Consider the following 27,903-nt stretch of genomic DNA (forward strand, 5'->3'; position numbering starts at 1 on the left):
CATTCGACGTTTGTCTCTTCGAGCTTGTAAAATTTTATCTTTATTTTTTTGATAGTATGTTTTTTTTTCTTGATTGCGAGACTATGTAGATTTGATTCCCTATGGTTTTGTAATGAAGTTTCGTCCGTTATTTGATCGTTTGTACGTTTTCTATTATGCATAACATTGTTACCTAAACCGGAAATTGTAGCTCTTGTTTCAGTTATGGAACTAAAGTTAAATTGTGAACAATAGTTGGAAAAAGTACTAAGACATGGAAAATGTTCAATTGTTCTAGTTTCAAATATTTTTAACAAATGTTTACGCATTTCACTGTTATTATATACCATTGTCTCGGGTCTATAACCAAATAAAAGGGTCACAGCATAGGCTATAGAATAAACACCACAATCTGTAGCATTTTTTTGGGACTGAACTGTTTGAAATATAATCGGTTTCTTTTGTTCATTAAAACAATAAGGATGTAACGTCTTTAAAACTATACTAATATCACTATGAAGTTCTTTATTATTCATTGAATCATACACAAATAAATTACTAGTATCGTAATATGTACATACAAAATGACCTATTGTGGAGCCACGTTGAAATAATATTTGTATGTGTTTATTATTTTCATTTATATGCGAAATTTTTGAAATATTCTGTAAATACAACGTTGAGTAGGGTTGGTACGCAGAAAGTTGTTGTAACATTGTATGAAAATAATCTATGTGTTCATCATTGAGACAAGCATTATTAATGATAATATTTGTATCATATAATTTTCTAGGCTGAACATTTATAGGGATAGGTGTAATAATACAAGGGAAATGTGCGATGTACTTACTAACAAGTAATTTCAGTAAATGTGGACGCATGATATGAGTATTATACGTAAGAAGATCTGGTTTCATTTTGCATAATAAAGTTATTGCGAAAGCTATGGCGAAAATTCCACAATCTTTTTGATTCGTTTGTTGTTGAACCTTTGGGAAAATAACTCTCTTACCTTCCAGAAAATAATAAGGATGTAGCAATTTTAATGATTTTTCTAAATCTTTGTGCATTACTTTATTATTTATAGAATCAAAAACATAAATATAATCAGTGTCATAATAAGAAGTTACCCAATGTCCAGTATCGTTTGGATTATTGCATACTGAGGATAAATATATAATTTGTATATGCTTTTGATTTCTCGGAATTTCTGAAATAAGACCTAGGTATAAAAGTAAAGTTGAAAAGGGCTTATATTTTGAACATTTTGTTAGTAATAATAGAAAAAAATCAATGTCAGAATCTTCCAGCAAATCACCTGATGTAACACGTTTTCGTGCACATTCTGAGAAATTTTGTGTAATATTATTATCCATTTTATAATATTCTAACAAAATAGTCTACATAAACACTTAGCGGACTAATTAATGCCTTGTCGCTTAGAGCAGACGTACAAGTATCATATAAAAAATATATTTAATATAAATTTGGTTTAATTAATCTTTGGTTGTTTGAAATAATGTAAAATTTATTTTAATTTAAATACATTAGCTATCTGATTATGGCTAATAAAAGCTGTTTTATAGTTATACAGTTAATGGTTATGACTTCGGCTGTTTGCAGGTAATACAGGCTTGTGGCTGTGGTTATCTATGGTTGATGTCTCCGATTGGTGGCTTCGGTTAGATACGTAGAGACTTGGCTACCCTGATAACAGTTGCAGATTTAAACAGATTAAAATGATTATAAACGATTAAAACGAATCACAATTTCTTATTGATTGGATTAATAAACGATTGTAATCCTCAACAGTGCTCCGTTTTAATAGTTTATAATCGTTTTAATCGGTTCTAATCTACAATTGTTTGCACGATAGTGTGGCTGTACTATTTGTAACTATATTTATGACTGACAGCTTTCGCTGAATATAGCAATATTCAACTGATATGACCATGGGGTATTTATATGGCTGTTGGCTTTGGCTGATGGTTTTGGCTATAATGGCTTAATTTAGCTGATGGTTTTGGCTAATGGCTTTTGCTGATGCATATGGCTAATGGCTTTGGCTAATGGCTTTGGCAATGGCTTTGGCTAATGGCTTTGGCAATGGCTTTGGCTAATGGCTTTGGCTAATGGCTTTGGCTATGGCTTTGGCTAGATAAGGCAGGATTTTAGTAAAAATAAATGTTGGAAATATGGATAGATATTATTTTTAAAGGAATAATTATAACTGTAAGGATATTGTTTTGTAAATAAAAATAGACGGAAGGCAGTCTATATATACAGTAAAAAAAAAGAGAGAGAAAAATTGAAATTATTTATTTTATTGTTACATTGTGACAATTATTACAGTAATTTTATCAAAGTTCAGTAATACTATGATCAGTCATAATAACAAATTTCACTAAACTGCAATAATCAGTTATAATTACTTAGGATGTTAAATATCACACTTCATTAATATTATAGTCATTAGCTTTATTCAAAGACAGAAAACCTGAAAAAGAAATATGGTATAACATTAGAATATGAAAAAAGTCAATAAAAGTAATTGCAAACATGTATATAAATATGTATATATACCTTACAATTTTGTATTTTGTAGGACATAGAGAGTACCGTTATTCTTCAATCCAAATTTTAGCTGTAAAATAAAAGAAAAAAATTATGTAGATAAATAAAAAAAATCGTCTCTGGTAGAAAGTAAGCGAACTAATAAAAACTAAACGATTCTGGTTCAAAACATGGCAAAGATATGTAAAGGTAAAAAGAGTAATTACAAAAAAAAATTAGAATCGTTTCTTAAGTAATAATATTTAAATAACTACTTAAAAGGTTAACTGTGGAAGCATGATGGGAAAGAGGTTAGAATAAGTTGAAAACTGATATAGTGGACACCATACTTATTGTACACATAAAAACTCTACACAATTGCATTTTCCTACACGGAAAAACTCTACGCAGATATTTTCTACACAAATATTTCCTACACTTATTTTTTATTATTTTACTACACTGCAAAACTCTACACAATATCATAACCTATTGTTATATCATTGTTACAACAATAGGTTATACGTTTGTGTAGAGTTTTGCAGTGTAGTAAAATAATAAAAAATAAGTGTAGGAAATATTCGTGTAGAAAATATATCTGCGTAGAGTTTTTTCATGTAGGAAAATGCAATTGTGTAGAGTTTTTATGTGTACAGTAAGTATGGTGTCATATAGTGTGAGTGTATTTAATTTGCTGTTTTTAATAACCTGTAAGAAACATAATTATCCTGAAAGATGTACGTCTCAACTCAGTGTTCGAGTCAGTCACATATGGTGGCATATATACAGTGTATTAATGCAAAGATGTAAAATTTTTTGTGTAGATGCTTGTTTTATTACATAGAAACAAGATAGCGTAACAATTTTATCTTGTCTGTCTTTGGTAGCTGTTCAAAATTTGAACATCTTGAAAAAAATCACCACACAAAAATTTAGCCCTCCAAGTATGATAGTTTTTAATTGAGTGCGAACAAAAATTATCAATAGTTACATACGACTGCTTGTTTTCTGATTTTGTTTTCGCTCTCAAAACTATCATACTCAGAGGTTTAAAATTGTACAAGGTGATTTATTTAAAGATATTGAAACAATATATCTAATTGTTTTGATTTCACGTGTTTCAGTTACATTTTCATATAAACACCTATTTGTACATTTTGTCCACTATAAGCCATAGGATTTGATGTGGAACACCTAGCAGAGTTTGTTAAGTAAAAATTATTACGCTAACCTGTTTGTGCATAATGAAACAAGTATCTACACTAAAATGTACAGCAAAAATTATAATGCTCTGCATATATGCCACCATAATGATATATACTACCTGCGACTGACTCGAACACTGAGTTGAGAATATCTATTAAGATAATTACATCTGGACTTCATCCTTGGTAATATTCAACACACAAATTGTAACTGATGTTTTTAAAATTCACGTGCATACTAGAGTAGTTAAGGCAGTGAACGTTGTGTGTGATTATGTATATGTTTGTGTGTATAGATGTGCAGGTTAGGTTACCACTCTTAGCACATGCCTTGTAATCTAAAAGTTTCCATTTAAATAATGTTAGAAAAACATATTTTTAATAATTTTTACCTGTTTTTGCTAAAATGAACGTTGACTTGCACCGAATAATTGGAAATCAACAGGTGGAATGTTGTAGAAAGTAAAAATGAAGTTGCATGTTATTTGCCAGGTGCTCTTTTCTCTCTCCCTTATTAAAGTTATTGGCTCCAAGCCATGTAAGCTATGTACTCTTGAAAATCTTTTATTCTTCCTTAATAAGCTGTTAACTCCAAACCATGTATACTCTACAAGCTTTTTTGTTATCAACATAAACACGTTGATTGTTTGTTGTTCTCACGCTCAGATACGTCACGTATACTTCTTTATACGCGGTTACATATGCGAGTCCAAAAAAATGCAACTGCGCATCCAAATCGCGCATGGATTGCTTTCTCATAAATTTCTGTCGTGAGCCGCGCGCGGGATTGCTTTCCCATAAGTTTCTGTCATCAACGGCGCACGGGATTGCTTTCTCATATATTTCTTCAACTATACGGCTATTTATGTAGCTCTAAAAAATTTATAACATTTTTTAACAAATGTTAGACGTTGTAAAATAAAGGTAAGTCACGTATATTAATAAAATAGAATAATAATTTGTACGAAATAAGTATAACCCTAACCCTAAAATATAATTAACTTTGTAGGCAGTATGATACACGAATCAATCTGGAACAGATTTAAATAAAATTTTTATTTTGAAAATCAAGTAACCTGCATGAAGAATATTGTTTAAATATGGAAAACGATAAAAATTCTGAAAATGTTCTGTACACATGTGTTTCTTGTGAAAAAACTTTTAAAAGAAAGAGAGATTTAATAATACATGAAAGAATACACTCAAAAAATAAACCACATATATGCACTATATGTAAAAAAAGTTTTACTCAAATGGGAAATTTAAATGTGCATATCAAGATCCATGATACTGTGAAAGCTTTTAAATGCTTAATATGCGAAAAAAGTTTCAAAACAAATGGGCAATTAAAAGTACATCAAAGTATACATAAAGGTTTGAAAAATTACAGTTGTAATGAGTGTAATAAGAAGTTCTCCCAAAATCAACATCTACAAACTCATAGATTGACACATACTGATCTATGTAACTTTACATGTCATATCTGTAATAAAACTTTTGTTAGAAAAGATGTTTTGGAAAAACATGTAAACTCACAACATCCTAAAAATGTTTACACATGTAATTATTGTAAGAGAACATACGTTAACAAAAAATATTTGGAAAAGCACATTATGGCTCATATGTCTGGAAAAGTTAAAATTGTAAAAATTCTTAAAACTCTAAGACCTCCAGTTTTATCTGTACCCTTATTATAAAATTATTAATTATACTATATATACACAATAAAAAAATATTTGTTCAAAAACATTGTACTACTTATTTTATTTAATTAATTAACTTATTTTTTGTTTGAAATATATGTTGCCAAAAAGAACAACCCATAAAGTAAAAGATAATTACAGTTGAATCTAGCTTTACTAATTTTTACAGAAATTGATATTCAAAAAGTTACAGCGTAAGGACAAAAAAAATGTTCACAACTATATTTTAATCTAGCACCTAATAAGGCAACTAGCTTCAGTACAGGCATTAAGTTTGGACAACAGAATAGTACAGGTTTTGTTCAATTACCTAAAATGGATGAGGGTCCCACTTATCAGTATGTTCCTATCACTCAAGAAATCGAAGGACCAACTCCTCCAGGATTAAGAGAGGTGCAGACACGGGGCTATATTTTTAATGTTAGAAAAGAGACTGAAGTAGAAAAGGCTGGTGGATTTGGAGCCAATATTGCTTGTTTGAGAGCATTACAAGAGGCCATATGGCTAGTCTATCATAATCCTTCAAAACCGTCACAAGAAGTTCCAACTACATGATGTTGAAAGTTGACTAGAATATTAAATAAGGACAGTGATAAGACAATATCAACAAAATATTTGTTTTGCATCTTGGAGTATTAACATTCATATCCAAAGCTATCCATATATTGGTTCAATTGTCGAAAGATATTACTATATGTATTTACATTATTTATTACTAAAATATCTCTGATGATAAGTTTACAATTTTTTGTACAAGAAAATTTTCAAATACTGCTTTAGCTGAAACAAAAATGAAATATGAGTATCTATGTTTAGATTATTTTTATCATCAGTGTATAATAATTTAATAATATAGTACCTGTTGATGTATTTTTGAGTATAGCGGCTTTGTAAGCATTAAGTCCATTGGCATTAGTCATTGTTATATCCGCACCTCTTGTCAAAAGTTCATAACAAACATGTGGATGATCACCTTGCGCTCCATAAATCAAAGGTGTGTTTCCCTCCTGCGACAATGTATCATACTATTTTATTATTAACTTTTTCATAAATGTACGATTAAATTGAATATGAAAATATGTATATATTAAGCTTTTATAAAATAAAACAATTATTTCTCTAATAAAATTTATAAAAACAAGATACAACTTACATCTTTACTTGTATTAGAATCAGCACCATAATTCAAGAGCAATTTTACAACATCATGATGTCCATAAGCTGCAGCTAGATGCAAATGCGATTGACCATGAGATCCTTTGTAGTTTTTATCTGCCCCATTCTTTAGTAGAAGTGTTGCACTATTTAATTGGCCATAACCAGCTGCCCACATAAGTCCAGTAAGACCATTTTCATCCGGTGTATCTACAGTTGCTAAAATTGATAATCATTGCAGGATTATCTTTTAGAATCATACCATAAATATTTACTTATTGATGTACAAAACAGAATTTGAAATATATTACCTGCATGAATATTGTCAGCTGTAAGTTCACCCTGATCCGTTAATGTATAAAAAGTCACATCTCCACCTCCATAAGGTAAAGGAATTTTAGTTTGAGTGTTACGTCTTTGTAAATTTGTCAACAGCGTAGGAGGCTATCAGTAAATCAAAATAATAATATCAATGAGCAGTTTATCAGACAATCAAATAGTGCCAGAATTAATAAAATATACCTTGTAAGGCTGAAATGCACTAGTTCGTGTGGCATCCTGCCAAGCTCCTCATGGTGCCCAGGGCCTTTTCGTTTCGATGATTCTATGAGAAAATGGCTAGCATCAATGAAAAAAGCGTTAAATTTTGCATTGGAAACGATTTTTTAATCAATTCCGATGAGCGCAAAGTTCCGAAATAATTAATGAAAAAGAAATTTGCTTGGTGTAGAGTCAGGGGAGGGTGTGAGCAGACGACATGGCCGCCGCCGCTCTCTCCGCGCGCAGCGGCGGGACGGCGGGAACCGAGCCGCGTTTGAATGCGTCATGCGAAAATATCATTTTTGATTTCGCGGCGAAACCCGGAAAACTTATTGTATGAACTTTTTATTAATATTATCGAAATTAGCTATATAATTATCAAGTATGTATAGTTAATTATGAATTAAATAAGTAATAAATGATCTCAACAATATAGCTATCCAATGAGCGGAAAAATGACATTACCTTGCATCCCAAATTTGATTTAATCGTTGCACCAATGACGCTGAAAAAATGAAATAGTCATATTTCATATAACTTTTGTATGCGCGGAAGCGATTTCTTTAGTTTCAGTTACCCATAGTACATTACGATACAAGTGTCGCGTCGTATGAGGCACATTCTGGCACGGCGAGGTTACGCCGTGCTGGAAAGTGAACATACGACTCGAGTATCGTACAATATTTTATAGCACTGCTTGATTAAATCTGCCAAGTCACGCAATTCGTGGCGTAAGTAGCCCTTTCTGGCAGCGGGAGGTTAGCGCACGAGCGTAGACAGTTCCAGAAAGAGCTACTTACGCCATGGATTTGCATGCCTTAAATCCGCATTTAAGTCACCCAGTGCTATAAAAATTATTATTTGAATTTGTGTTTTTTTTACCTATAAGTAAATTATTGTTGAAAATATTTTTTTCTTCAAGTGATATAAGGAAATAATATAGACGTCAAATAAGATAATATTTTATAAGAACTATCAAAGATTTTGCTGAAAAGAAGAAATGATTTGTTCGGACTGAATCATTAAGAAGATATTTTTCAAATCTTTATATTTCAATAAACGCTTTGTAGGTTATAAATTCAGAACATTTGAACTAAATAAATAATTTACCTAATAGTTGATGCTGTATTTTAATAAATTAGGATTTCGTATTCAAATAAACGACCCAATAAGCACCAGCGAACTTTTAGAGATCTCTACATCGTATCTTTTTAAGGTTATCTTTAAAGTTGTCTGAAAGCTTTCAATTTGTCAGCAATTGACGTCTGGACTCATTCGGTATTAAAATTGTTATCATATTGACAACTTTTAGAGAACTCCATAGTTAACTTATTATAGACAAATTTTTAGAGAACTCTATAACTTATCTTTAAAATGTTATCTATGTAAGTTCTCTGAATGTGTTCTTTTTGATAACTTTGTACAGAGTATTTAAATAAAACTAAAAAATGATGTCCAAAAGAGCGCATGTAGCAGGTGACTTTAAAAACATTCTTAAAGTGGTCCAACATGGACTTCCAAAAGTTTTCTTCTTGGAAACGTTGAAAGTGTAGTTATAAAATCATAAGCGTTATTTATTATTAATTGGCGTCTTCTGCACATTTTATAATAAGTAAGTAAGAAATAATAATATAACTGTACTTATGTTCGATTAAATTACAATTTTTAACTCGTTCTTTGAAACGTAAACGTGACAAACAAGTTCCTAACCTACAATCTAACCAATACTATTTCACTTTTGTTTGTTTAAGATAAACCTTTCTTCTGCCACTGGAAATTGAACTGGCTGAACAGCAGGCTGTAACTGTATAATAGCAGGTAATAATTGTACCTATACTGAATTTGTTTATTTAATAATGTCAGTCAGAAAGGCTTATGTAAATCTTTCTAAAAAGCAAAAACTTAGATGACTTGAGAAGGCTTATATCAATAGTCTTAACGAGTTATTAAATAAACATGCTGTGACTGACATGTCAAATAAAGTAGATGAGTGTTCCAGTGAAAAGTTAGGCAGTAATGAATTGTCGAATACAGATTATTCTTCAAATATTGTACAAGACAATCATTCTAATATAGAAAACGTTTCTGACCAAATTCTTGAATATGTAGTGCAAAGTGATATTTGTAATAATGAAAGTGTAATTAGTGACAGAGATCTTGAAAGTAATTCAGTAAGTGATAGTATTGTAGAAGCAGTAGTCGATACTCGTTCAAATAGTAACAAGGTATTTGATATTAAAAATTTTTTGCACAATTGGGCCATTGCATTCCATATAAGAGATCAAGCTTTAACAAGCCTCCTACATGGATTAAACAAGTGTGGTCACAGAGAACTGCCTCTTGATGCAAGAACATTGAATGTACACCCAGGGAAAATGTATTTTTAAAAATGGGCTCTGGTGACTACGCTCATTATGGTCTATTAAGAGGCTTGTTAGAGCAATTAAAAACACTTGATAGATGTAAAATCCCAAAGGATATAGCCCTCATTCTTAATATTGATGGTCTACCTTTATCTCAAAGTTCCTCGAGTCAAGTATGGCCTATTCTCTTTAAAATTTCAAATTATCCTGGAAGTTCATGCTCACCTTTTGTAGCAGGTATTTTTCATGGGGATGGGAAGCCACCAGACGTAAACACCTTTCTTGAGCCAACAATGTTAGAGTATATTGAATTGTCAGATACAGGATTCGAATTTGAAAATAAAGTTTATAAAATTTTTATAAAATTGTTTGCTGCTGATTCAGTTGCTCGCAATTATATCATGTGCTTTCCACCTCATAATAGTCGATGTGGAAAATGTGATCAAATTGGAGAAACTGTTCAGCATCGAAGGGTTTTTTCAAGTGATTTTAATTTGAGATCAGACGAAGATTTCAGAAAGAATGTTCCACCTCAATATTCAAGTTTACTCTCTCCCTTAGAAGGTATTATAAGCTTAACAAAGCAAGTCCCTCTAGATCCAATGCACTTACTAGATGAAGGTGTAGGGAAAAAACATATCAAACTATTGCTCGATTATTATATGGCAATGGCACTGATGCTAAACGCAGATATCAAATGTTAAATTCTGAATATATTGCTTTCAAAGAGTGGGTTCCTTCTGATTTCGTTAGAAAAACGACGAGCTCTCCTCACGCGGCAACACATGGTCGCGGGGCCAGCGCTGCGCGCACTCCCCACGCGAACTACTCCCCCCTCTCCGCGCCTACTCGTGGCTCGACCTGCCACGTTGCGCGGTTGTCGGTGCCTCGCGGCGCAAATTCTCGCTTGTAACGTGTAGTCGAACTACCACGTTACAATATATATATACAGGGTGATTCTGAAACAATACAACATTTTTATACCATCGTAATCAGCGCGAAAAACTGAGTCTAAGGGAATTGGTCCGGAAAATTTTCCTTCAGTTTTCAATTTCCTAGTCGGGAAAAGAAAATTCCCCCACCACAGCGCCCGGCGGAGAAGCGCGTGAGGGGAAGTGTGCGCGGCGGTCGCGCGGCGCCGCTGCGTGGGGGAAGCAGTTGCTAAGAAGGTCGGTGACGGCAGCGCGGGGCAAAGGGGGAGCAGACGCGATCGGTGAGCGCAACTATTGCCGCGCCGTCGGATGATCGGCTTGTGCCGAAAACATGAACAAAATTAAACGATTCGGAAAAAGCAGGGAAGTGCGTAGCGCAACGCACATCGAAACATAACCTATTGACAGGTTATCCAACTCCAATCTTAGAAATTATCATTATGAAAATGTAAATAAAGTTTCATCCTGTTTGGAAACCCCAAATGCATCTAACCTATCTAATTAACCATACGACATTCACCGTAGTGGTTCGTCGCCCACTGTCCATATTTTGTTACCAAAAAGCGGGAAATCCCTAGCGGCTCCATCTCCGAGCTTTGGCTGCAAAGTTCTCTTTATAAAAATGAATTTTTCTCGTCGCAAATCAGCCTACAGACCGTAGCGCCCTACGCGTCGAGACACAAGCTTATTTTGCGAAAATAAAGCGGGAAAGCCTGGCTAGCCTCGTCTCCGAGGTATAGCTACAAAGTTCACTTTATAAAAATATTCTTTTTTATTTGGAAATGAGCTTACTGGCCCCTAGCGCCCTGCGTGTCGAGACACAAGCTTAATTTGCGAACATAAATCGGAAAAGCCCTGGCGGCTACGTCTCTGAGCTTTGGCTGCAAAGTTCTCTTTATAAAAATGAATTTTTCTCTTCGCAAATTAGCCTACTGACCCGTAGCGCCCTGCGCGTCGAGACACAAGCTTAATTTGCGAACATAAATCGGGAAAGCCCGGGCAGCCTCGTCTCCGAGGTATAGCTACAAAGTTCACTTTATAAAAATGAATTTTTCTTCTCGCAAATCAGCCTACTGACCCGTAGCGCCCTGCGCGTGAAGACACAAGCTTATTTTGCGAAAATAAAGCGGGAAAGCCTGGGTAGCCTCGTCTCCGAGGTATAGCTACAAAGTTCAGTTTATAAAAATGAATTTTTCTTCTCGCAAATCAGCCTACTGACCCGTAGCGCCCTGCGCGTCGAGACACAAGCTTATTTTGCGAAAATAAAGCGGGAAAGCTCCGGTGGCTCCGTCTCCGAGGTATAGCTACAAAGTTCAGTTTATAAAAATGAATTTTTCTTCTCGCAAATCAGCCTACTGACCCGTAGCGCCCTGCGCGTCGAGACACAAGCTTAATTTGAGAACATAAATCGGGAAAGCCCGGGCAGCCTCGTCTCCGAGGTATAGCTACAAAGTTCACTTTATAAAAATGAATTTTTCTGCTCGCAAATCAGCCTACTGACCCGTAGCGCCCTGCGCGTCGCGACACAAGCTTAATTTGCGAACATAAATCGGGAAAGCCCTGGCGGCTCCGTCTCTGAGCTTTGGCTGCAAAGTTCTCTTTATAAAAATGAATTTTTCTGCTCGCAAATCAGCCTACAGACCCGTAGCGCCCTGCGCGTCGAGACACAAGCTTATTTTGCGAAAATAAAGCGGGAAAGCCTGGGTAGCCTCGTCTCCGAGGTATAGCTACAAAGTTCACTTTATAAAAATATTCTTTTTTATTTGGAAATGAGCTTACTGGCCCGTAGCGCCCTGCGTGTCAAGACACAAGCTTAATTTGCGAACATAAATCGGAAAAGCCCTGGCGGCACCGTCTCTGAGCTTTGGCTGCAAAGTTCTCTTTATAAAAATGAATTTTTCTCTTCGCAAATTAGCCGTAGCGCCCTGCGCGTGAAGACACAAGCTTATTTTGCGAAAATAAAGCGGGAAAGCCCTGGCGGCTCCGTCTCCGAGCTTTGGCTGCAAAGTTCTCGATATAAAAATGAATTTTTCTCGTCGCAAATCAGCCTACAGACCCGTAGCGCCCTGCGCGTGAAGACACAAGCTTATTTTGCGAAAATAATTCGGGAAAGCCCGGGCAGCCTCGTCTCCGAGGTATAGCTACAAAGTTCTCTTTATAAAAATGAATTTTTCTCGTCGCAAATCAGCCTACAGACCCATAGCGCCCTGCGCGTCGAGACACAAGCTTATTTTGCGAAAATAAAGCGGGAAAGCTCCGGTGGCTCCGTCTCCGAGCTTTGGCTGCAAAGTTCTCGATATAAAAATGAATTTTTCTCGTCGCAAATTAGCCTACAGACCCGTAGCGCCCTGCGCGTGAAGACACAAGCTTATTTTGCGAAAATAAATCGGGAAAGCCCGGGCAGCCTCGTCTCCGAGGTATAGCTACAAAGTTCACTTTATAAAAATGAATTTTTCTGCTCGCAAATCAGCCTACTGACCCGTAGCGCCCTGCGCGTCGAGACACAAGCTTAATTTGCGAAAATAAATCGGGAAAGCCCGGGCGGCTCCATCTCCGAGCTTTGGCTGCAAAGTTCTCTTTATAAAAATGAATTTTTCTCGTCGCAAATCAGCCTACAGACCCGTAGCGCCCTGCGCGTCGAAACACAAGCTTATTTTGCGAAAATAAAGCGGGAAAGCCTGGGTAGCCTCGTCTCCGAGGTATAGCTACAAAGTTCAGTTTATAAAAATGAATTTTTCTGCTCGCAAATCAGCCTACTGACCCGTAGCGCCCTGCGCGTCGAGACACAAGCTTAATTTGCGAATATAAATCGGGAAAGCCCGGGCAGCCTCGTCTCCGAGGTATAGCTACAAAGTTCAGTTTATAAAAATGAATTTTTCTGCTCGCAAATCAGCCTACTGACCCGTAGCGCCCTGCTCGTCGAGACACAAGCTTATTTTGTGAAAATAAAGCGGGAAAGCTCCGGTGGCTCCGTCTCCGAGCTTTGGCTGCAAAGTTCTCTTTATAAAAATGAATTTTTCTCGTCGCAAATCAGCCTACAAACCCGTAGCGCCCTGCGCGTCGAGACACAAGCTTAATTTGCGAACATAAATCGGGAAAGCCCGGGCAGCCTCGTCTCCGAGGTATAGCTACAAAGTTCAGTTTATAAAAATGAATTTTTCTTCTCGCAAATCAGCCTACTGACCCGTAGCGCCCTGCGCGTCGAGACACAAGCTTAATTTGCGAACATAAATCGGGAAAGCCCGGGCAGCCTCGTCTCCGAGGTATAGCTACAAAGTTCAGTTTATAAAAATGAATTTTTCTGCTCGCAAATCAGCCTACTGACCCGTAGCGCCCTGCTCGTCGAGACACAAGCTTATTTTGTGAAAATAAAGCGGGAAAGCTCCGGTGGCTCCGTCTCCGAGCTTTGGCTGCAAAGTTCTCTTTATAAAAATGAATTTTTCTCGTCGCAAATCAGCCTACAAACCCGTAGCGCCCTGCGCGTCGAGACACAAGCTTAATTTGCGAACATAAATCGGGAAAGCCCGGGCAGCCTCGTCTCCGAGGTATAGCTACAAAGTTCACTTTATAACAATGAATTTTTCTGCTCGCAAATCAGCCTACTGACCCGTAGCGCCCTGCGCGTCGAGACACAAGCTTAATTTGCGAAAATAAATCGGGAAAGCCCGGGCGGCTCCATCTCCGAGCTTTGGCTGCAAAGTTCTCTTTATAAAAATGAATTTTTCTCGTCGCAAATCAGCCTACAGATCCGTAGCGCCCTGCGCGTCGAGACACAAGCTTATTTTGCGAAAATAAAGCGGGAAAGCCTGGGTAGGCTCGTCTCCGAGGTATAGCTACAAAGTTAACTTTATAAAAATATTCTTTTTTATTTGGAAATGAGTTTACTGGCCCGTAGCGCCCTGCGTGTCGAGACACAAGCTTAATTTGCGAACATAAATCGGGAAAGCCCTGGCGGCTCCGTCTCTGAGCTTTGGCTGCAAAGTTCTCTTTATAAAAATGAATTTTTCTCGTCGCTAATCAGCCTACAGACCCGTAGCGCCCTGCGCGTCGAGACACAAGCTTATTTTGTGAAAATAAAGCGGGAAAGCTCCGGTGGCTCCGTCTCCGAGCTTTGGCTGCAAAGTTCTCTTTATAAAAATGAATTTTTCTCGTCGCAAATCAGCCTACAAACCCGTAGCGCCCTGCGCGTCGAGACACAAGCTTAATTTGCGAACATAAATCGGGAAAGCCCGGGCAGCCTCGTCTCCGAGGTATAGCTACAAAGTTCACTTTATAACAATGAATTTTTCTGCTCGCAAATCAGCCTACTGACCCGTAGCGCCCTGCGCGTCGAGACACAAGCTTAATTTGCGAAAATAAATCGGGAAAGCCCGGGCGGCTCCATCTCCGAGCTTTGGCTGCAAAGTTCTCTTTATAAAAATGAATTTTTCTCGTCGCAAATCAGCCTACAGATCCGTAGCGCCCTGCGCGTCGAGACACAAGCTTATTTTGCGAAAATAAAGCGGGAAAGCCTGGGTAGGCTCGTCTCCGAGGTATAGCTACAAAGTTAACTTTATAAAAATATTCTTTTTTATTTGGAAATGAGTTTACTGGCCCGTAGCGCCCTGCGTGTCGAGACACAAGCTTAATTTGCGAACATAAATCGGGAAAGCCCTGGCGGCTCCGTCTCTGAGCTTTGGCTGCAAAGTTCTCTTTATAAAAATGAATTTTTCTCGTCGCTAATCAGCCTACAGACCCGTAGCGCCCTGCGCGTCGAGACACAAGCTTATTTTGCGAAAATAAAGCGGGAAAGCCTGGGTAGCCTCGTCTCCGAGGTATAGCTACAAAGTTCAGTTTATAAAAATGAATTTTTCTTCTCGCAAATCAGCCTACTGACCCGTAGCGCCCTGCGCGTCGAGACACAAGCTTAATTTGCGAACATAAATCGGGAAAGCCCTGGCGGCTCCGTCTCTGAGCTTTGGCTGCAAAGTTCTCTTTATAAAAATGAATTTTTCTGCTCGCAAATCAGCCTACAGACCCGTAGCGCACTGCGCGTCGAGACACAAGCTTAATTTGCGAACATAAATCGGGAAAGCCCGGGCAGCCTCGTCTCCGAGGTACAGCTACAATGTTCACTTTATAAAAATATTCTTTTTTATTTGGAAATGAGCTTACTGGCCCGTAGCGCCCTGCGTGTCGAGACACAAGCTTAATTTGCGAACATAAATCGGGAAAGCCCTGGCGGCTCCGTCTCTGAGCTTTGGCTGCAAAGTTCTCTTTATAAAAATGAATTTTTCTGCTCGCAAATCAGCCTACAGACCCGTAGCGCCCTGCGCGTCGAGACACAAGCTTATTTTGTGAAAATAAAGCGGGAAAGCTCCGGTGGCTCCGTCTCCGAGCTTTGGCGCATCTTTATTGGCGCACTGATATGGAAAACAGCGTAACATTGAACGACTTATTACCTTCTCTAGCCAGATGTGGATTTTCGTGCGCCCAATAATATTCATTATGAGCATTCGCCATTCCGGTGCGCACATAGGTAGCCTCGTCCGTCCACAAAATGCGGTTGAGAAAGTCAGGGTCCCTTTGATTTTCCTCCACGATCAAGTTGCTAAATATTAGCCTATCTTCTCGATCACCTTCCACTATAAAAAAGCGTTAATATAGCATTAATTTTGTAGAACGTACCATATAAGTTTATATGTCATATGTATCAAATGATTATATTTATGGCGAACGCGTATAAATCAGTACTGTTGTGATTTGAGTCTTCTAATCTCCAAAATTAAAATAAAAAATATTTAGTTCTATTATGGCACGCAGTATAACTTTTAAGAATGTACATCATCTCTCTTTAAAAAAGTGATGACCGGATGTTTTGAAGCCGTTAATAAAGCGATTTGATTGGTTGAAAAACAAATATCGGGTCTGAATATAGTTACGATTTTGAACTTCTAACCTCAAGAACATAGAGCGCGCGAAGCGCGCGTTGAATTTTGCTTGTATGATTAAACAGACGCATATTGTGGGTAAAAAGTCTCTATTTGGGCGCTTTTCGGAATGTAGAAAGAAAAAGCAAAAAAGAGAATTGAGCGAGTGAAGCCTGCTGGATTGTACTTATTTCATACATAAATCTTTTCCAGCTCTTCCACTAAACATAAATAAAATATTTGTTACTCACCGATTTCGTGTATGCGTCGGTAATGAAAAGCGTGCTGGCCATCCTCCTTCATAACACGTTGACATGTGGAGTACGATGCTCCGAGAAATCGGGCAGTCCTCCGCAAGCTCGTAGTTGGGTCATCGGCAAAGCAATCTAAAATTGCTTCTTCGTTTGCGGCTCTCGCACCTCTTCGACGACCTCCATCAGGATTTTGCACGCGTACACTACCCGTCTCAGCCACGCGTTGATAAACGTGCCTAAAAGTGCCCGCATCCGGGTGTCGACGGTTAGGATAGCGCTCTTGATATGTGGCGGCTGCTGCACGGCCCACCTCATGGCACTGACCATACACTAACAGCATATCGGCGTACTCCTGGTTTGTGTAACCAGCATTACGCGCGCGTCGTCTTGCTTCAGCCATATTATCAAAGGATGTGCACGTACCGAGTTAACTAACGATATTGAATGTTGCGAGAAATGTGGCAAGATGCGAAAAGTAAAAACAAAAGAAAAACGCGATCGCGGAGTCCACGGAGACAGCCGCACTCTCAGACGCATCATGCGAAAACAAACGACTGTCGAAGTTTTTTCCTCCCTAGGCACGTATTATACTAATAATAATTAATAGACTTAAAGCGCGTTTCTTATCAGTTGCTGCAGCTGAAATCGTAGTAAGCTGCTTTGACTTTGCGTCTTTGCTCCGAAATCGCAAAGCCCGTGGTATTTTGCTTTTTCATCGAAAGATGAGCGTGTGCCTGCAAGCACATCTTCACTTGAATTACCGCACTAATTTGCGAGGCAAAAATCACAGTCGAGTTTCTTAAATATTAACGCGTCAGCTCTGAGAACTGAGAGAACGCTGTATTTTAATGTTATATTAAGAAACAAGCTTCTGCATGCAAGCTCGTCTCCTCGCGAGTCGCTGCAGCTGTTTTTGAGAAAGAAATCAGAGTATGATTGGCAGAACTTTAATGCGACTGCTCCTAAATCGCAGAGCGTGCAGTTTTAACATTTTTTTGGAACTCTCGCGCTAACTTACGCGGAAAATATCAGTATAACATCCTGCCACGCAAGAGACGTACACATTTGAAGTGATTTTACGGCGAAGGTTATTCGCTTGTTGATCTACGAAAATTCGTACGCTCAATAGCATATACCCCGCACTTGTGATAACAAATAGTATATGTAACCCGAGCTCGAACGTTGCTTGATTCGATTTTGCAGGTGCGAAATTTTATTGATGGTCGAAAACAGAAAATTGATCATCACATCAAGTAAATATTTTCGTATGATCGTCTTGTATAACTATTTTTATTGATTCACTCTTATTATGTGAAAATGTTCTATTTCAATAGTTTATGCAAAACGAAGCCTCACTCGATGATACTTCTGGATGAACACGTTTCCGAAATTATGAACAAGCTGAGGCTTTATGATGTCGTGAAAAATTTGAAAATGGAAAGACTGAATGTGAAAATTGACTTTTTAACCGAGATTATGACAAGAGCATGGGGCTCAGTGGGACCGTCGAATGGTGTAGCTTTGGCAAAAAGTTATGTGAGGAAGCAATTTGAAGCGAACAAAGAAAATAAAGATTTGGATCTTCCAGATATCTGCAAAGGATACAGGATTATTCAAGTACGTTTCAAAGCTATACTGTAACCGCGCGAGGACAGCGAAAATAGCTACGTTTTTTTGAGTAGGCTTGGGGTCCTTTTCTCGATTTACGACGTTTGTAAACTACTAAAAAATAAAGAAACTATGTTGGCTCTCCTCGCGCGGTTACAGTATGATTTCGCACATCAATTTTCTCAATACCGATCTATTGCAGTCATCTAACTATTCGTACAATAGAATTTATAAAACAATCTCTTATACATTTCAGAATACGTTGGTTCATTTTAAGAACATCAAAATTAAAATCTTTCGAGACATGTGCTTAGTGGACAAAGCTAAAACCATGCTTAAATGGCTAAATTTCACTGAAGAATTTATAGTTGACGTTTTGTGCGGCCGAAATTCAATAGATCTTGACCAAATAGATAAAATTTCAAGTATATCAGAATCATTTCAAGACGATGACATCGACATCTACATTTTAGAAAATTTTTTGAGAATTAATGCTTTTGAAAAAAAGCACAGCTTTTGGCTGTGCGGGCACTTAGCGCGACACACCACCAAGCAAAAATCATATATTAGCGTGAGACAGCGAGTAAAAAACAGTTGGAAACTTAAATTTTCGGAGCAGAAGAGCATCGTTTGCGAGAAGAAAATTCATATTTATAAAGAGAACTTTGCAGCCAAAGCTCAGAGACGGAGCCGCCAGGGCTTTCCCGATTTATGTTCGCAAATTAAGCTTGTGTCTCGACACGCAGGGCGCTACGGGCCAGTAAGCTCATTTCCAAATAAAAAAGAATATTTTTATAAAGTGAACTTTGTAGCTATACCTCGGAGACGAGCCTACCCAGGCTTTCCCGCTTTATTTTCGCAAAATAAGCTTGTGTCTCGACGCGCAGGGCGCTACGGGTCAGAAGGCTGATTTGCGAGAAGAAAAATTCATTTTTATAAACTGAACTTTGTAGCTATACCTCGGAGACGAGGCTACCCAGGCTTTCCCGCTTTATTTTCGCAAAATAAGCTTGTGTCTTCACGCGCAGGGCGCTACGGGTCAGTAGGCTGATTTGCGAGAAGAAAAATTCATTTTTATAAAGTGAACTTTGTAGCTATACCTCGGAGACGAGGCTGCCCGGGCTTTCCCGATTTATGTTCGCAAATTAAGCTTGTGTCTCGACGCGCAGGGCGCTACGGGTCAGTAGGCTCATTTCCAAATAAAAAAGAATATTTTTATAAAGTGAACTTTGTAGCTATACCTCGGAGACGAGCCTACCCAGGCTTTCCCGCTTTATTTTCGCAAAATAAGCTTGTGTCTCGACGCGCAGGGCGCTACGGGTCAGTAGGCTGATTTGCGAGAAGAAAAATTCATTTTTATAAACTGAACTTTGTAGCTATGCCTCGGAGACGAGGCTACCCAGGCTTTCCCGCTTTATTTTCGCAAAATAAGCTTGTGTCTCGACGCGCAGGGCGCTACGGGTCAGTAGGCTCATTTCCAAATAAAAAAGAATATTTTTATAAAGTGATCTTTGTAGCTATACCTTGGAGACGAGCCTACCCAGGCTTTCCCGCTTTATTTTCGCAAAATAAGCTTGTGTCTCGACGCGCAGGGCGCTACGGGTCAGTAGGCTGATTTGCGAGAAGAAAAATTCATTTTTATAAACTGAACTTTGTAGCTATACCTCGGAGACGAGGCTACCCAGGCTTTCCCGCTTTATTTTCGCAAAATAAGCTTGTGTCTTCACGCGCAGGGCGCTACGGGTCAGTAGGCTGATTTGCGAGAAGAAAAATTCATTTTTATAAAGTGAACTTTGTAGCTATACCTCGGAGACGAGGCTGCCCGGGCTTTCCCGATTTATGTTCGCAAATTAAGCTTGTGTCTCGACGCGCAGGGCGCTACGGGTCAGTAGGCTCATTTCCAAATAAAAAAGAATATTTTTATAAAGTGATCTTTGTAGCTATACCTTGGAGACGAGCCTACCCAGGCTTTCCCGCTTTATTTTCGCAAAATAAGCTTGTGTCTCGACGCGCAGGGCGCTACGGGTCAGTAGGCTGATTTGCGAGAAGAAAAATTCATTTTTATAAACTGAACTTTGTAGCTATACCTCGGAGACGAGGCTACCCAGGCTTTCCCGCTTTATTTTCGCAAAATAAGCTTGTGTCTTCACGCGCAGGGCGCTACGGGTCAGTAGGCTGATTTGCGAGAAGAAAAATTCATTTTTATAAAGTGAACTTTGTAGCTATACCTCGGAGACGAGGCTGCCCGGGCTTTCCCGATTTATGTTCGCAAATTAAGCTTGTGTCTCGACGCGCAGGGCGCTACGGGTCAGTAGGCTCATTTCCAAATAAAAAAGAATATTTTTATAAAGTGAACTTTGTAGCTATACCTCGGAGACGAGCCTACCCAGGCTTTCCCGCTTTATTTTCGCAAAATAAGCTTGTGTCTCGACGCGCAGGGCGCTACGGGTCAGTAGGCTGATTTGCGAGAAGAAAAATTCATTTTTATAAACTGAACTTTGTAGCTATGCCTCGGAGACGAGGCTACCCAGGCTTTCCCGCTTTATTTTCGCAAAATAAGCTTGTGTCTCGACGCGCAGGGCGCTACGGGTCAGTAGGCTCATTTCCAAATAAAAAAGAATATTTTTATAAAGTGATCTTTGTAGCTATACCTTGGAGACGAGCCTACCCAGGCTTTCCCGCTTTATTTTCGCAAAATAAGCTTGTGTCTCGACGCGCAGGGCGCTACGGGTCAGTAGGCTGATTTGCGAGAAGAAAAATTCATTTTTATAAACTGAACTTTGTAGCTATACCTCGGAGACGAGGCTACCCAGGCTTTCCCGCTTTATTTTCGCAAAATAAGCTTGTGTCTTCACGCGCAGGGCGCTACGGGTCTGTAGGCTAATTTGCGAAGAGAAAAATTCATTTTTATAAAGAGAACTTTGCAGCCAAAGCTCAGAGACGGAGCCGCCAGGGCTTTTCCGATTTATGTTCGCAAAATAAGCTTGTGTCTCGACGCGCAGGGCGCTACGGGTCAGTAGGCTGATTTGCGAAAAGAAAAATTCATTTTTATAAACTGAACTTTGTAGCTATACCTCGGAGACGAGGCTACCCAGGCTTTCCCGCTTTATTTTCGCAAAATAAGCTTGTGTCTCGACGCGCAGGGCGCTACGGGTCAGAAGGCTGATTTGCGAGAAGAAAAATTCATTTTTATAAACTGAACTTTGTAGCTATACCTCGGAGACGAGGCTACCCAGGCTTTCCCGCTTTATTTTCGCAAAATAAGCTTTTGTCTCGACGCGCAGGGCGCTACGGGTCAGTAGGCTGATTTGCGAGAAGAAAAATTCATTTTTATAAACTGAACTTTGTAGCTATACCTCGGAGACGAGGCTGCCCGGGCTTTCCCGATTTATGTTCGCAAATTAAGCTTGTATCTCGACGCGCAGGGCGCTACGGGTCAGTAGGCTGATTTGCGAGAAGAAAAATTCATTTTTATAAACTGAACTTTGTAGCTATACCTCGGAGACGAGGCTACCCAGGCTTTCCCGCTTTATTTTCGCAAAATAAGCTTGTGTCTCGACGCGCAGGGCGCTACGGGTCAGTAGGCTGATTTGCGAGAAGAAAAATTCATTTTTATAAACTGAACTTTGTAGCTATACCTCGGAGACGAGGCTACCCAGGCTTTCCCGCTTTATTTTCGCAAAATAAGCTTGTGTCTTCACGCGCAGGGCGCTACGGGTCAGTAGGCTCATTTCCAAATAAAAAAGAATATTTTTATAAAGTGAACTTTGTAGCTATACCTTGGAGACGAGCCTACCCAGGCTTTCCCGCTTTATTTTCGCAAAATAAGCTTGTGTCTCGACGCGCAGGGCGCTACGGGTCAGTAGGCTGATTTGCGAGAAGAAAAATTCATTTTTATAAACTGAACTTTGTAGCTATACCTCGGAGACGAGGCTACCCAGGCTTTCCCGCTTTATTTTCGCAAAATAAGCTTGTGTCTTCACGCGCAGGGCGCTACGGGTCAGTAGGCTGATTTGCGAGAAGAAAAATTCATTTTTATAAAGTGAACTTTGTAGCTATACCTCGGAGACGAGGCTGCCCGGGCTTTCCCGATTTATGTTCGCAAATTAAGCTTGTGTCTCGACGCGCAGGGCGCTACGGGTCAGTAGGCTCATTTCCAAATAAAAAAGAATATTTTTATAAAGTGAACTTTGTAGCTATACCTCGGAGACGAGCCTACCCAGGCTTTCCCGCTTTATTTTCGCAAAATAAGCTTGTGTCTCGACGCGCAGGGCGCTACGGGTCAGTAGGCTGATTTGCGAGAAGAAAAATTCATTTTTATAAACTGAACTTTGTAGCTATACCTCGGAGACGAGGCTACCCAGGCTTTCCCGCTTTATTTTCGCAAAATAAGCTTGTGTCTCGACGCGCAGGGCGCTACGGGTCAGTAGGCTCATTTCCAAATAAAAAAGAATATTTTTATAAAGTGAACTTTGTAGCTATACCTCGGAGACGAGCCTACCCAGGCTTTCCCGCTTTATTTTCGCAAAATAAGCTTGTGTCTCGACGCGCAGGGCGCTACGGGTCTGTAGGCTAATTTGCGAAGAGAAAAATTCATTTTTATATAGAGAACTTTGCAGCCAAAGCTCAGAGACGAGCCGCCAGGGCTTTTCCGATTTATGTTCGCAAAATAAGCTTGTGTCTTCACGCGCAGGGCGCTACGGGTCTGTAGGCTGATTTGCGCGTAGAAAAATTCATTTTTATATCGAGAACTTTGCAGCCAAAGCTCAGAGACGGAGCCGCCAGGGCTTTCCCGATTTATGTTCGCAAATTACGCTTGTGTCTCGACACGCAGGGCGCTACGGGCCAGTAAGCTCATTTCCAAATAAAAAAGAATATTTTTATAAAGTGAACTTTGTAGCTATACCTCGGAGACGAGCCTACCCAGGCTTTCCCGCTTTATTTTCGCAAAATAAGCTTGTATCTCAACGCGCAGGGCGCTACGGGTCAGTAGGCTGATTTGCGAGAAGAAAAATTCATTTTTATAAACTGAACTTTGTAGCTATACCTCGGAGACTAGGCTACCCAGGCTTTCCCGCTTTATTTTCGCAAAATAAGCTTGTGTCTCGACGCGCAGGGCGCTACGGGTCAGTAGGCTCATTTCCAAATAAAAAAGAATATTTTTATAATGTGAACTTTGTAGCTATACCTCGGAGACGAGCCTACCCAGGCTTTCCCGCTTTATTTTCGCAAAATAAGCTTGTGTCTCGACGCGCAGGGCGCTACGGGTCTGTAGGCTGATTTGAGACGAGAAAAATTCATTTTTATAAAGAGAACTTTGCAGCCAAAGCTCGGAGATGGAGCCGCTAGGGATTTCCCGCTTTTTGGTAACAAAATATGGACAGTGGGCGACGAACCACTACGGTGAATGTCGTATGGTTAATTAGATAGGTTAGATGCATTTGGGGTTTCCAAACAGGATGAAACTTTATTTACATTTTCATAATGATAATTTCTAAGATTGGAGTTGGATAACCTGTCAATAGGTTATGTTTCGATGTGCGTTGCGCTACGCACTTCCCTGCTTTTTCCGAATCGTTTAATTTTGTTCATGTTTTCGGCACAAGCCGATCATCCGACGGCGCGGCAATAGTTGCTCTCACCGATCGCGTCTGCTCCCCCTTTGCCCCGCGCTGCCGTCACCGACCTTCTTAGCAACTGCTTCCCCCACGCAGCGGCGCCGCGCGACCGCCGCGCACACTTCCCCTCACGCGCTTCTCCGCCGGGCGCTGTGGTGGGGGAATTTTCTTTTCCCGACTAGGAAATTGAAAACTGAAGGAAAATTTTCCGGACCAATTCCCTTAGACTCAGTTTTTCGCGCTGATTACGATGGTATAAAAATGTTGTATTGTTTCAGAATCACCCTGTATGTATATATATATGTATATATACATTTATTTATTTATATATTTATACTTACAGACATATAGACTAACTTGAATATATTATTTGTTAAAGTATTCATTAAAATGGAGAATATGGTAGCCGAATGTATACAAGTAGCCAAGCTTTTAGAAGAAGCTGAAAAATTGTTATATTCTGCTGTAGCTGATTCAACAACCATAGCACGATGGAATAAACAATTTATGCTATCACTCGAGACATTTCGTAAAGTATTAAGCAATAAGAGGCTTACAGTTTATAAAAAACAAAGCATTTTATGTACTACTGCAAAAATAGAATGTATCAAAGCAAGATTTGAAGTTATGACTAAAAGAAAAGTGGTGGTGGATTACAAGTACAATATAAAAAGATCATTGATCGTGTGCGATGAATTGATATGGATAACGCTTGCAACAATAGTAGGAGGACTTCTGTTATAGCTAATTTGGCACATATTGATTTGATTAGATTTGTACAAAATGCTGCAATATTATTTTCTCGAAAAATGAAAAGTATATTGCTTACAAATACAAATGACAAAACTTTTTAAGTAAATACTGTTTTATCATGTGAATTTATGAAAATGTGTGTAAAATATAATAAAGGCGTAGAAGAAAAAGAAAACAAATGCTTCGAGACAAAATATTTTAATACGCGAAATCATGAAATTTTATCTACTACATCGTTAATTGAATGGTTTAAGTCTAATGTCACGCAACCTCTACTTGCGGAAGTTGAAGAATTTCAGGAACGTAACTCTGATTGGACACTACATTTTATTAAAAACAAACAGATTAACATAAGTAAATTTAACCCAATGCGTACTGGTAGCTCTTATATACCATTACCGACATTCATAGAGAAAAGAAAAGCATGCGTTAAAAATTTTGATAACAAATGTTTCATATGGACAATTTTAGCTGCCTTGCATCCTGTAAACCGCAAAAATCATCCAATTAGATGATAAACATCTATTTGGATGAGATACATTTAATATTTGCATGTTACTTAAAATCTTGAATTAGTGAATTTTTTATTATACTCTGGCGTCCACTAAACACTTACATATGTGTAGATATGTATAACATACATATACAACTACCGCATATAAACACAAAGTCTAAAACGATAAATCATTAATCTTGCTTGCTCTGAATGTAACACTATGTCTTATAATTATAAAAATACATACAAATTATAAAAATGTAAATCACCAACTCAATGATATATGGATGCTGTATCACAGAATCGACTTCTTAAACAAATATTGAACAAGATACTTTTTCTAAATTGTAACTAGATTATACATAACAATTTATAACAATCATAAATAACAATCATTATTGCATTGAAAAAAATAATAATAATAAAAATTAAAATAAGAACAATATTTTAATCATAATTTTAACCGTAAAATTTTTATGCAATTTTTGACTATAGAGGAATAATATAATTATAATAAATTCAATATAACTTATTTTACTAGTCAAGTGGCTGATAGAAAAATTCATCTGCTACAAACATCATTATCATTGAAGAACCTGCAACAATAAAATAAATTCCACGAAGTAAATGCTTAAAAGAAAAAGTTTTAAACAATAATTTTTGTTTTTAATATATAACGAATCACTTATCTAATAATTCCATTGAAGTACTTTATTAAAGGCAGGCTACGCATACATGGAACACTTGTGCAATTCAACAAATTATATATATACACGCACATATATCACTAAAAATTAGAGAAAAATAATAACCATCAAACAATATTATTAGGCACCAACAATATATGCAATATAATTTACAATTTAAAATTGAAAAGTTAAAACAAACTGAAATCTAAAATACTAACTAAATATGGAGTGAAAACTTCAATATTAAAATTGGACAAACGATTCGACTCACAAACTACATAAATATAACTATAGAATAACACTATTAGTAATCGAAGGCAACTTCACTCCTTACACAATTTGCTAGCATGACTTCATAGCTTTTACGGAAAATCTCAAAATTAATAATTCGCTATAATACATTGGCTTATACTTTTAACGCACAGAATTATATAATTTGATTCATAAATATAAATCTCACTTAACCTTATAGTAACAGAATTAAGAACTATTTAGATAAGAGCACATCTATTTAAGAGAGAGCACACAGAGGAGAGAGGGCGTTTTACTATCTTGGCGAGAGAGAGGGGATCCCTACTCTTCCATCGGGTACCAAAACACTCTGAGAGGAGAGGGGGTGTTTTAGTATGCCTATGTTTTGGTATGCCTATAGCCTATCTACTAATAAACAAAAGTTACCCATCGATGACAGACTGTTTATGACAGAGTAGCGGTCGTAAATCATGTTAACCTTATGGCATCGTATGCGTGATATAGCTTTTGTTAACTAATTATTTATAATTATTGAAGTGATAACTTCTTATGGGACGGAGTGAATTGGTTGGAATGCGTTACGGCGCCGTTATGTCTGGCTATCCCCACCCTGCCGTCTCTTGCCTTCTCTCTCGCACGCATACGGCGACTCAGCGGAGACATCCCCACCCTGCGGTCTCTTGCTTCCTCTCTCGCACGCATACGGCGGCTCAGCGGAGACATCCCCACTCTGCGCGCGCTTTCTTCTCTCTTTACAGCTCCGTGAAGTCCGAAAATGACTTGCAGTTATCGTAATAAAAAAATACCAGTAATTGCGGAATCGTTAACAACGTTAACAACCGCAATTAAAAAAACTGCGGGTGCCCTCAATTTTTTATGAAAAATCAAAAACTTGTTGGGTAGCGGCAATATATAGATATGCCGTTTTCTCAGTTGGTGTTACTTGTATAAGTACTAGACCAATGCAAATCGATCGCAATTAAACTGCGGGTCATGAAAATAATTGCATTTATATCAAATTCGCAGTAATTTTTAAAATATTTGTTACATAATTATTTTGAATATTTAGGTACGAAATCAGGCCATTCCGCTTGTGTTCCGCGTTTCATGCATCAGCTCAGCTCAGCTGACCGCGGTATCGGTTTTGAATTGTGTGCATCACAACATAACCTTAAATTCTATAATCTCTGTAGAAAATTATTGTGAAATATATTTAACAGTGGCAGAATTTATAAATTCTAATATTACGTGCACGTATATAATATATACAACTCTGTGTTTCCGCATATTTTAGATAACTTGAATCTAATGCAGGATTCAAGAATGAAACGTGAAATGTTTCTAATAAAGACGCGATATCATACTTAATTAAATTAGGGAAGTGCTTACAGCATCGATGTTAGATATCATCATCAAAAGAAATCATACGAATCTACAGAAATGGAAGCTCTTAAGGCTGAAGTGGATCAGGACAGAGCGGATATTGGCAACAGACAATTCAATAGTCAAACAAATAAGAGGCCAGTGCCTTTGGAGGAGCTCATTGAATTGAAGAAAAGCTGAATTCTGAAAGCTTGAATTCAAGAAAAGCTGCACGAACTCCTGATTTTACAAGAAAATAAATGTTTTAAAGTACAAGATATTCCACTACTACAAGAGACAATCGCAGCAATGCCAGAAGAGAAAGCTCGGTACTACATGAAGAGATGCATCGACAGTGGATTATGGGTACCAGATGCCAATAAATCCCCTTAATCTCAGGCTCAAGTGAATTAACGTATGAAACTTTTTTACATTTGTATTTGTCTGTACACTTAAATTAAATTATTCTGCTTCTGTTTCTCATGTTCTGTATTATTATTATTAGGTGTGCGAGACTTTACAAATAGCGATT

At 38.2% G+C, this 27,903-nt stretch overlaps 1 protein-coding gene and 1 long non-coding RNA gene across 2 annotated transcripts; both read right to left on the minus strand.

Annotated features, from left to right (window-relative positions):
* Positions 1–2,282: 2,282 nt before the first annotated feature.
* On the minus strand, positions 2,283–4,605 carry LOC116417998. Its single transcript, XR_004228157.2, has 3 exons — positions 4,130–4,605; positions 2,563–2,623; positions 2,283–2,476 (listed from the first exon to the last, which is right to left on the minus strand). It is a non-coding gene; the product is annotated as an uncharacterized LOC116417998 (long non-coding RNA).
* Positions 4,606–5,482: 877 nt separating this feature from the next.
* Positions 5,483–9,081, minus strand: LOC116417997 (ankyrin repeat family A protein 2-like). Its single transcript, XM_031933184.2, has 5 exons — positions 7,118–9,081; positions 6,907–7,039; positions 6,594–6,814; positions 6,300–6,447; positions 5,483–6,220 (listed from the first exon to the last, which is right to left on the minus strand). Exons 3-5 carry the CDS (start codon positions 6,771–6,773, stop codon positions 6,156–6,158), a joined length of 393 nt encoding a protein of 130 aa, XP_031789044.1. The 5' UTR covers positions 6,774–6,814; positions 6,907–7,039; positions 7,118–9,081; the 3' UTR covers positions 5,483–6,155.
* Between the last annotated feature and the right edge of the window lie 18,822 nt (positions 9,082–27,903).

This window comes from Nasonia vitripennis (genome assembly GCF_009193385.2).
Source record: "Nasonia vitripennis strain AsymCx chromosome PSR unlocalized genomic scaffold, Nvit_psr_1.1 chrPSR_random0008, whole genome shotgun sequence".
NCBI lineage: Eukaryota > Metazoa > Arthropoda > Insecta > Hymenoptera > Pteromalidae > Nasonia > Nasonia vitripennis.